Genomic DNA, 11389 nt, shown 5'->3' on the forward strand with positions numbered 1-11389 from the left:
TTTGGGGTAACAGTGCGCCTCGTTGGGAAAGAGGAAGTACATACTTAAGTCCTCAGGACCTGGGTACTCACTCATAAAAACTCCCGCCCAATGAAAAGGCAGGATTTTATTTTTTTTTAAAGAAAATACCTCATACAATGACATAGAAATGTAAACAGAAAGGAAATTTTCGGGCAGAGGGAAGCCAGGTTCACGTAAAGAAGCAATTCACGTTTTTTTTAAAAGCTGTATTTATTAAAAAGTTGGAAATAAGAAAGCAGGAGAAATTTTGGCAAAACGTAGGGCTTTCTTCCAACTTTGTAGATTGAGGCTCTAAGTGTCTCAGACCTCAATGATTCTTTAAGTCGGGGTTATCTGTAAAGGATAAAGAGAAAACTGGCATTAGAAACTAGTCGAAGACTTGCTGTCCGTGCCTCCCACCTCTCTCACAGCCCAGACCCGGGATTCTGGCGGTTATGACCAAGTTTCTCAAAATGGCTTCGTCTTCATGTACACCTTCTCCCGATTTTCACCAACCGTGGGCACAGGATCTGCCCAACAGTTCTAAAGCCTGTCATCCCGCGCCACACTCTGGAGCCTGTGAGATCCAGGAGTGCGCAGACTTTGGGTCTGCGCGCTCGGCAATGGCTGGGAGAGTATATAACGAATGCCAAGGTCTTGACCCTCACAACACTAGGAGCTCGGCGTGAAGATGTCATCTCACTCTTCCTCTTTTGGTTGCAGAGCTAGCCAGCAAGCTCGCGCGACCAAAGGGCATTTCAGTTTCTGAAGTCGCTCGACAAGGTGAGAAGCTCCGGTTCTATAGCTTCCAGTTCTATAGTTCGGTCCCTACGTCCTTCCCCAAAACCCGTTGATGGCTTCCTATTGTTTCTAGAACTAAATGAACTCTCTTTTATTTTATCTAAAAGATTCCTAACCAATCTAGCTTTTGCCTTTTTTGTACATGTCCAGCTCACTAGGTCCGCCAACACTCGCACCATCATTCGAGCCCCGAGCCCCAGTCTTGGCACTTGAGACTCTGTCTCCCTTGAGTACTTTCTTCTCATCAGGAAGGTTCTCTAGTCTTAGTCTCTCCTGTTCACTTATTCATTGTAATGGTTTGACAAATGCTTTTGTCAAAAAAGTCTATTTCCCAGAATGTAAGCTCTGGGAACGTAATCTGTTTGGTATTGTTCATCTTTGTGTCCCCAGCATCTAAAAGGGGACTGATCATGTAGTAGGATCTTCATTTTAAAATTCCATTCAGGGATAAGGATGTATAGAGTTCACCTAGAACACTCAAAGACCTGATTTAAATTGCAGGCACACCCAAGTGGGGGGGGGGAGGAATTAAGTTGATCTTCCTTATTCATGGGTTCCCTATCTGGATTCAACTAATTCCCTGTGAAAAATGTGGTTAGGTCTACCATGGTTGCTTGTGTACTGAACATGTGCAGACTTTGGGAGGTGGGGTGTCATTATTCTCTAAACAACATAGTATAAAAACAGTCTACATAGCGTCTCCATCCGAAAAGTTATTATAAGCACTCTAGACTTAAAATAAACAGGTGGAGGGTGGAGGGTTACAGCTCCGATTTAGAGGACTTGGTTTACCAGAGTAAGGCCCTGGGTTCCATCCCAGCAATGCAAAATAAATAAAATATATAGGCGGTGTGTGTGTAAGTTATATGCAAATACCATGGCATTAAAAGGGGCACGAACATCCGAGGATATCGAGGATATGGTATCCATGGAAGTTCCTGGAACAACCCCCTAAGATATCTAGGATATGTGTATCTGAAGAGGAGGGGTTGGAGAGAATGGGAAGGAATGAGGGACTTAAGGAACCAACAAATGAGGGAGGGAAGAAAGTAAAGAAAGGAAATCATGTGCTTGGGTTAAATATCTTGGGTTTGGTTACAAGGGGTTGCCAAATTCATTCGTTTGGTCCAGTTCAACAACCTACTTCCTCTCCTAGGCTCTTCTGCTTTCTTACTCCATTGACGCACCAACGCTGCCATTGGTCCTCCATCCTACAGTGTTCCCTTACAGTGAAGGGGATGAATTGGTGGGAAAATAAAAGTTTTGAGGTCTCAGAAGGGAAGGCAAGGAGGACCGTACCCTTTCTCATTCCATGAAGTCTCTAAGAAACCGAAAACTTGTCTTTTACAGAGTGCAGATTTCAAGGTCTCCATTCAGTACCCTCAATATTTTTTAGAGGAGCTCTGGAAAACTCTACCACATAAGGCAGAGAGCCAGATTTTCATGCACAAAAGCAAAAGCACCCGAACTGACAGATCTCCTGATGATGCCTAGCATAAGTGAGTTTGGAACTTGTGTCCCCTCAAAGTAGGTATGCGTTGGGGAAAACTGAGACTTGGTGAGTGTATGCGACTGACCAGTTAGTTTGGAGAGGAATCCGGATATATTAAACCTCTAGCCTTCTAGTTGACAATGTTAATGCCCAGTAGGCCTTGAGTTGCAGGCAGGGTATTTAGGTGGTGAATAAGGAGAGGATTTATGGGATGGGCTTCCATCCCACGCTTGAGTTCATTTCGGGTTACATCTTCTCTACAGTTCCCGCGAGGCAGCTCAATTTCCAGACAGATTGTCTCAGGGTTAGCTGTGTAAGGTGACTCTACGCGAGACCTCGACTTTGCTCTCCCGGGCCCAACTATCCCTTTTGATAACAGAGCTGAGCTTCAGAGGCTCTCAGGTTCAAGTGCTTGTTGTCCACCTATCCTCACCTGGGGGACCCTCCCCTCCGGCCGTGCAGGCTGGGCTGCCGCTTTCGGTGTCCCCTGCCGCCGCGCGCAGATACTGCGCAACGTCGCGGTGGCCCCGCTCCTCTGCGAGGTCAACCGGAAGGCGACCCCAGACGTCGCGCACATCCAGCCGCGCCCCTGCCAGGTGCAGCGCCACCAGCGTGTCCAGGAAACCCTCCCGGGCCGCGTCGTGCACTGGTCGGGTGAGGGTGGCTGGGTCTGCGCAGTTGGGCTCTGCGCCGTGGAGCAGCAGTAGTCTGGCTACGCGGGTGTTGCCCATCATCATTACCTAGAAGAGGGAGAGAAAGGGAGGGGGCGGGAGAGAAATGATTAGGGAGAGCCTGGGCAATGGTATGGGCAGGACTCGTTGGGGGAAAAAATCCTACTTATGAAGCTTCACCCCCACCCCATGCAGTCAGGGTATAAGCCAGCGGTGTCTAGCTACCCTTCATTTGCTTCTAGTTACCAACTTTTCCCCTCCAATTTTACCCATTCCACTTTTCAGTACACATGAGACTCCAGTATATTCACCAACATTTCAGAGAGCCCTAGCCACAAGCAGGACGCTGCCAGAGGCATAGGCATAGGGTGAAAGACAAACTGGCTTTACTACAGAATAGTTTCCTGTATTTTCCCTACCATTTAGAGACATTATGCCAGGCTCAAAGACTGCATAGTTCATTGCTGTATATTCACGCTCAGATGTGGTAATTATTAAAAAGTGAAAACTTTAAACACACTCATACCCCTTAATTCTTGCAAAACTCTGTTAATCTTATCTTCCCAGAATGTTAAACTTTATTTACTTATTTATTTACTTATTATTTTACTTACTTATTTATGCAGTACTTGGGCTCGAACTCAAATCTTTGCACATGCTAGGCATGTGCTCTAAACCGAGCTACATCACCAGTCCACTTTATTTTTCATTTGTAGACAGGCTTCCCTAAATTGTCTGGGTTGACCTTTACCTCATTATCTTTGTGTTTCAGATGCCTGCCTTGAGTAGCAGGGATTATAGGTGTATGCCACCACAGAGGTTTAAATGTCAGTTTTTTAAGTATAAAATAAAAAGGCTTATTCGATTATCTCTAAAATTCCTTCCTGTGGTAAGCTGAATAATGCCCTTCTAACATAATAATGCTTTCAGAAGGTATCAGTGTCCTAATCCTTAAAAGATGTGAATATGTTACTTTACAGGGCAAAAGGGAATTTCCAGATTTTATATTAAGGATCTTGAGGGAAATTATTCTGGATTTTGAGTGTGGGCCAAATGAAATCACAAATGTCCTTTCAGTTGTAGATGAACACACAGTTCTTTATTTATTTTTTATGCGGTGCTGAGGATTGAACCCAGTGCCTCACACATTCGAGGCAAGGACTTTACCACAGAGCTACAGCCTCAGCAAAAATGTCCTTTCAATAGGGTCAAGATCAATGCAAAGATATAAGCAGGGTAGCAAAGGTAAAAGAAAACACTCAGGGGCCTTGAGCCAAGAAACTTGATAGTCACTAGAAGCCGGAAAAGGCAAGAAACCCAGATTCCTCTTGATAGCTTCCCCTAAAAGAAAGAAGTCCTGTGGATCCATTTTTGGCTTCTGACCTCCAGAACTACAAAAGGACAATTTCTTATTTGTTTTAGCCAATACATTTGTGGCAATTTGTTATAGTAGCAATAGGAAACAAAAACACTTTCCAATTTTATGATTTGAGGGTTATTGGGAAAAGGAGATGCTGAACTCTTGATTCCTAAATCATCTTAGAATAAAGCCATTTCCAAAGAGGAATTTAAAAATGTTGTCTATAATCACTGCAACCTTGTAATTTGAGTGTTATATGGTGGGTGATATGGTAGACAATTCTCTTTTTAGGATATTCATCATCTGGTTATATTAGCTCAGGGGCAGTGACTACCTAAAGAGGAATTACTTATTTTAGTTATATTCTGTATCAATAAAACACAAATTAATTTTTATAAATCAAGAAACCATAATAAATTATAGCATGGTTACTGGATCTTGAAAGAAAGTGAAACTGACTTAGTTTGCAAAAAAAGACAGGAGAAAATATGCTATCTAAATTATACCTACAGAAAGAAAGAAAATACATTGTACTGCATTGTCCAGGTACCTGATGAAATCCTTCATCTTGGTCTTAAAACTGGTCTTAATTGTTTCCCACATTTGAGTATTTAAATCATAACAGCAACCAAAAGCAAAAAGGAAAGAAATATTTGGAGGGTCCCTAAATCCATTTGATAAGAAATTAACTTGAATTTAGTACTTCAAATTTTCTGTAAATTAAGTATTTCTGTATTAAGCAAGAATTTGATTAATTCAAAATCATTTCCCCTTTCTTCCCCCTGCTAAGTGATTGTCAAATATAATTATCAAATTTTCTTTTTCCTTTCTTTTTAAAATTCAATCAAATAAGGACTCTTCTAATATATTCTAGGACTCCAAAGTCAAACTCTAAGCTGCTGGCAAAATTTCAGAAATGTTATTATTCATGAGCACAAATAATTTTTAAAGGATTCACATTTATCTTAAACAATCAACAACCTAAACTCTCTAGACTCAAAATGTCTGCACACTTCAAATTCCAAACAGTCTTAAGTTTTAGGGCATTTTGGTTGCATTTGTATATTCATATTTTAAAGTGTGTAAAATTTATTATATTTTTCATAGTTTCAGGGAAGGAAGTCATTTGGGCAGTTTGTGAAGTTCTAAGTAGAGTTAGTTTCCTTTGTCTTGTTATGCAGGAATATTTTTTTTCAATGTGCATTTGTCTCATATACATTTTCTTTTTTTTATAATCAGAAATAACGGTCACCATTTGGAATAAAAATCTGGGTGGTGGCTGCCAGAATTGGTTTTTAGCTTAATATTTAGGAATTTACTGAAAGCAAAAAGGAAAGAAAAAGAGAGAAAGAAAGCAAAGCAAAGAAAGCCCAACAAATCCACTACCCTCCCCCACTAACATAAAACTGGAGCATAAAGGGAAGAAATGAGAATTCTCTCTCAACAATGAGGAATTGAACACATTATCAGAAATAAATTAAACCATATAAAGAATTTAAATACAGCAAAACAGTACATAACACAATTGACATCTTAGACCAGATCACACTAACGTTTATTTTCATATACTTGTCTTTATTTTCTAAGTTCCTACATCAAGCATATATCTTCCCACTCAGTTAAAATAAAAGAAACACAAAATGTAGTTGCTTCTGAATAATTTTAGTCGATATTTATTCCAAATATACGCAGTAGATTTCCAACGAAATCCCCCTCAGCAAGGAAGACAATTCAGGGTCTGTGTGTTCCAGCAGATCATTTTAAAAATACATTTCTTTAAAATTCGCTTTTATCATAAACGTTTGTAAAATTTGTATCTCAATCTAATACCTCAATCTAATATAAGCACCCCACCCCACCCCATCTTCACAACATTCTGGAGATCCATACTCGTGGGCCTCCGCATTTCTTCCTGGGCTTCCCGAGCCCCTACAGAATCACCAGGAGGAGGTTGCCATACCAAACCCCAGCTAAACATTTCCCAGGAAGCGTCACCTTTTCGCTGAAACCAACGAAGAGCTATCTAATTCGGATTCCACTGCCAACACCGTCCGCGGAAGTTGCCCGCCATCCTCTTCTCCCGCTGCAGACCCTCTTACCTACCTGAATCGGGCTCCGACCGTACCGATTCGGGGCATTGGGCGGCGCGCCTGCCTCAAGCAGCGCCCGCACCTCCTGGGCGCGGCCCCGCGCTGCGGCGCTGGCTAGCCAGTCTGCAGAAGACTCCATGAGGCTCGGGCTCTCCAGCTCTCTGCCTCGCTCCCTCCCCCAGCCTCCGGGGTCTTTCGCAGGCTGCCCGCCCCGCCCAGTGGCGATCTACCCGCCCCTCCTCTTTCTTCCTCCGAGGCTGGTAGAAAGAGGCCCCCGGACACTGTCTACCGCTGGAGCGGCGTCTTTTCCACTGCAGGAGGGCGCCGTTCACTAGTCTCCCCGGAGGCGCCATTCACCCTGAATACAGTGTGACTGTGACACCGGTGAATTCGCCGTTTCCTGGGGCTAGCCACAGGGCACCGGCCAAAAGGGGTTCTAGCCTAGAGCCCTAGGAAGCGGTGGGAGAAAAGCTCCCTGGTTCCCTTCCCCACCTGCTTCCCTTGCTGCGCTCGGGTTGTCCCTCTTAACTGCGGCGTCTTCCGGCCGCCCGAAAGAGGCGCACGTGGGTTTCTGAGCTAGTTCACCCGGGTAAGACTACATTTCTCTCCCGTTTCCCTCTTCCTCAATGTAATACCCTACCATTAGAAAACCTAGGAGGGATTCTTTACTGCCAAAAACCCAGTAATGTCATAGGCAAAGATTGCTTCATTTTTAACCCATTAAGTTCCAAGTTTTCAATTTTATGAACATTTCAATGAAATTGTCACAGGCGCATTAAAATAGATTGGAAATAATAATCTAGCACTTATGTGTTGCAATCATTACACTACAATTATATTATATTCAAGTTTTTATAGGTATCCCACATCTTGGATGATTGGGGGGGTGTTAATCAGAAGAAATGCCAAAGCCATCCCCTTCTACTGGCAAGAGCTTCACTAAGGACAGTATTGGCAGGACTATAAGACTTTCCTTTGTTTTAGATGACACATTTACCCCCACATACAACACCACCGCCACTTGTCCTTTCAAACCCATGACTTTCTTTCGAGGTAGATCCACGCTGAGCTGGGATACCAGAAATTCCAGCTCAAAGCATTCATTTTGGAGAGTTCGCCTACCCTCCAGCCTACCAATCCGCTTCCCATATTTGGGTGAGGGTGTTTTTCACACTTGCGCAAGGCATGGTATAGGGGCTGGCTTTTAAAACATGAGGTCTATTTAACGCCCAATGAGGAAGAAATCTGCCTGTTAGCAATTAGGGAAATAGAGAAGTGGGGGAGGGAGTCATTGGGAGAACCAAGATGGTGCTTAAAAAGTGATTCTTCCCAGACCCCAGAAAACTACCTGGCGTTCTAGAGGCAAAGTTACACCGTGATTCAGAAACCAGGCTCATATGCTGTCCTGGGGGACCACTCCTGGGTCTCCTTCCAGCTTCCCACACTTCTCTTCCTACTGAAAATACCTTCACTTTTTCTTAGACATAAAAAGAGTGGCTAAGAGTAGTCCTGCTTTATAGAGACGTTGTCAGTTTAAATGAATTATTATATATATTAGGAACAATGCCACACATCCTAAACTAATAGGTATGAACTATAAAATTATCTATTTGAAGGATCCACTTACAATCTTGTGAGGCACAGAGAAGAAAATGCTTTGGATCAAGAGTAGATCAAAAAGACCTTAATCACTGAAATTTTGGCTCTCCTCTGCCATTCTTATATAATACAATGTATGTAACAATGAAAAGTTAAACAGAACTAAAGAGTATAACAAGCAAAAGGAAATGCAATAAGTTTACATATATATATAAATTATATATATTTTTAAATTAGATTGCTCAGCTTTAGATGCTGATGTCCTAAGCATATGTTTAATCTATTGTATTGAATAACCCAGCTCTGTATACAAGTTGTTTCAGTCCCTGGTTGACTTCACTTGCCCACTCAGAATAACCTTGTAGTTTTGGATGTTGTTGTATTAGCAAAACATGCAGCTTTAAAATAATAGCAAATAAAATGTTGATTGTATGTAAATGTGTTTTTAAAACCCACAGCACACTACTGTGCCATCTGTTTTCCCTCAGGCATTTCTCAATTATCTGGGTGCCAATGGTGTGAAAATTTCGAACTGTGGATAAAGAACATAAAAATGTTCAGTTTAAGGTATATTATGATAGGGGAGGAGGAAGTAGTAGTTGTGTTGATGAAAGGGAGGGCACACATTTCCCGTGTAATATCGGAATATCAGGTTTAGACCAATATCAGAATTCATTTCCATCACTACAGTAATGGTTCTTTATTTTGGGGTATGTGGAAAGAGTAGGCTCCTTCTGGAATCTGTCGAAGGCTACAGGTCCTCTCCTCAAAAAAGAAAAAAATATGTAATGATTTTTGAAAATGTATACTCATTTGCACATGTATTTCTGAATAAAACTCAGGGAACTCAGGGATTGCTCTGCAATTCGATTATTGATTCCTAACAGGAACTCTTTTAGCTCTCATGAAACATATTAGGCTACTGGTGAAGGAAGAAAATAAGAGATGGAACCATATAAAAACATCCTTTGTGGAAATGGAGAATATCATGCTAAGGGAAATAAGCCAGACCCAGAAACTCAAAGGTTCAATGTTTTCTTTCATATGTGAAAGCTAGAGTTAAAAAAAAAAAAAAAGAAAAAGAAAGAAGAATGGAAGGATAGGACATCATAAAGATATAGGGAAGAGCAGAGGTATAGAAGAAGGAGATTGAGAAACAGAGTAGAGGAATGGGAAAGGGTCGGCAATGCAGAATGAATTCTTTAAAAATCACGTTATGTGCATGTATACATATACCACAGGGATTTTCACCATTATGTATAAGTAAAAAGAATCAATCAAATATAAATGATGAGCTAAAAGAAGCCTAGCAGAGTAGAGGAAAGAGAATGAGAGAAGGAAAGGAGAACAGGAGGGAAAAGGGGGAGGGTAGAGTTTTCAAAATACTATGGCATCTTTATAGACATTTTGTTCTGGAAGTTGACCCCATTGTCTAAGTATTTTATGAATAGTTAATAATAGCATGAAAACTCTTCCATTTCTTAAAAATCTACCACACTCCTAATTTACTCAACTCTCTTAGCTCAGACTGGAGTTCAATCCCCAGATGAACTAAAATATAAAGCCCAACATCCAGGTATCCCTTAAATTTACATCCCTTAAATTTCACGTGTAAAATGGGACCATAATATAGTTTGTGGGTTCATAAAATAATGCTCATCAAAGAGCGTTATGAAATTCTATTTTGTTTATTATTATTATTCACATACTTGCTTTTCTTCTTCTGTGAGAAGGTCATGGCCTTTTTTTTTTTTTTTAGATCTGTGATGCCTTTGCAGTTTTGAACATCTATACTATGAAATTCTGATGTCTTTGAAGAAAAGAAGAGTACCACCTGTTAATTCATCCAATAAATTCAAAGGCTAAGAGTGAGGTATGGAGGGGTAGATCAAAGGAATGGGCTCTAGAGTTGGACTGCCTGGTTCTAATCCGGACTTTTCCCTCATATCCACTTTCTAACTTTGAGCCAAGTTACTTAATAGTTTCTGGGCCTCAGCTTTCTCATTTGTCTGATTAGGGTAATAAAAAGTATATGCCCCACACAAGATTGTTCAATAGAAAAGGGAAGCAGAGGATGGCACAAGAAAATGCAGGGGAAGCAAACCTCCTGGATGCTGAGAGCCAACTGCAGCCTTGGAGGAAGGTATGCAGGAGGATAAAGACAGAAAACAAAGAGAAAGATGTTCCAGGTAGAGGTGAGAGCATGTGCATGGGCATAGAGGTTTAGGAAAACTGAAAGTAATCTGCTGGCTTGCTAAGAAACTGTAAAAATCAACTTCTAGGTGAGGAGCCTGAAACTCTCTGACAGCTCAGAGAGTCAGAAGGAAACCCAGGCAACGCAGTGGGACATTATATGTGGACTACACTTTCCAATTTGGCTGTGATCATCCAAGACTATGTACAAACAGGTCTGTGTTAATAAGGGAAAATAGTCTGGCATGATGCATTCTTATCACTGATACTTCAGATCTGTGCTGTCATAAATAAATGTGTGTGTGTGTGTGTGTGTGTGCATGTGTGTGTATAATTTATTTATTCATTTAAAGGTCTGGAAAGGGTCCCATAATGAAGAAGAGTTCCTTAGAAGATAACTTATTAGGGCAAGGTATGCATGCTGTAATGAAGCTTCTAGGCACAGCTGTATTGAGCCTGCATAGATAGGCTCTAGGGTAAGATACTGGGTTCTGTGGAGAATTATTCAAAGATAACAGAAATGGAAGAATAATCCCATGTGCCCTTTAGTTTAGAAAAACAAAATGTAAGAAAACAAAGGTCTCCAGTGAAACTACCATGTATTTTGTTACCTTGAAAGTGACACTTTTTTTTTCTCCCAATGTCCTCTTCTGCAAGTGGACATAACAAAAACTGTGCCTTAAAGATGGTTGTTTGGTTACAGCAAGAAGAGTGTTCCTCAAGGTGTCCCTGAGTAAGAATTATGAGCATTGAGTGTCCAATCTTGAGTGATGAGAATTTTTAAATGGGAAAAAAAAGCACTTTCTAAATTGAAAAGTGGCAAGGAATTTGTTTATTTTCAGCAAGGAGAAAAGATAGCTTTAGTATGAAAGGGATATCTCTGAGAACATAGAACAGACTCCTAAACAGGATTGCTATAAAAGAACAATGTATGTGTCCCTAGAAGGAGATCTTGAGAAGTTCCAAGATGGAGAATATTTCCTTCTTCCTCTTACTGTTCTTTATTTAATTAAATTCAGTGTAGCACAATTATTGAAAATAATAATTTGCTATGAGTAAGGCACTCTTTTAAGTTCTCTATTCTATCTCTTCTTTTTCAGAATGGTCATACAATTTATTTTCCTGCTCAAGCAGGACCATAGCAAGGAGCACAAAACTCTAAATACCTTAATTTATTACAGAC

The 11389-nt window shown here is 41.0% G+C and overlaps 1 protein-coding gene across 1 annotated transcript; it reads right to left on the reverse strand.

Annotated features, from left to right (window-relative positions):
- Positions 1 to 212: 212 nt before the first annotated feature.
- Positions 213 to 6582, reverse strand: LOC101977127 (cyclin-dependent kinase inhibitor 2A). The gene is made up of 3 exons (XM_005335927.4): positions 6428 to 6582; positions 2727 to 3033; positions 213 to 354 (listed from the first exon to the last, which is right to left on the reverse strand). The coding sequence occupies exons 1-3, from the start codon at positions 6551 to 6553 to the stop codon at positions 329 to 331; spliced, it is 459 nt and encodes a 152-aa protein (XP_005335984.2). The 5' UTR covers positions 6554 to 6582; the 3' UTR covers positions 213 to 328.
- Positions 6583 to 11389: the final 4807 nt, after the last annotated feature.

This window comes from Ictidomys tridecemlineatus, chromosome 4, assembly GCF_052094955.1.
Source record: "Ictidomys tridecemlineatus isolate mIctTri1 chromosome 4, mIctTri1.hap1, whole genome shotgun sequence".
NCBI classification, from domain to species: domain Eukaryota; kingdom Metazoa; phylum Chordata; class Mammalia; order Rodentia; family Sciuridae; genus Ictidomys; species Ictidomys tridecemlineatus.

Bases quoted from the DNA above. Each gene is read 5' to 3' on its own strand.
- LOC101977127 (XM_005335927.4), bottom strand. From the start codon at position 6,553: ATGGAGTCTTCTGCAGACTGGCTAGCCAGCGCCGCAGCGCGGGGCCGC. The intron at 3,034-6,427 runs GTAGGTAAGAGG...TCCCTCTTCTAG, and splicing joins ACGGTCGGAGCCCGATTCAG to GTAATGATGATGGGCAACAC. The intron at 355-2,726 runs GTGAGGATAGGT...TATCCTTTACAG, and splicing joins CGGAGGGGAGGGTCCCCCAG to ATAACCCCGACTTAAAGAAT.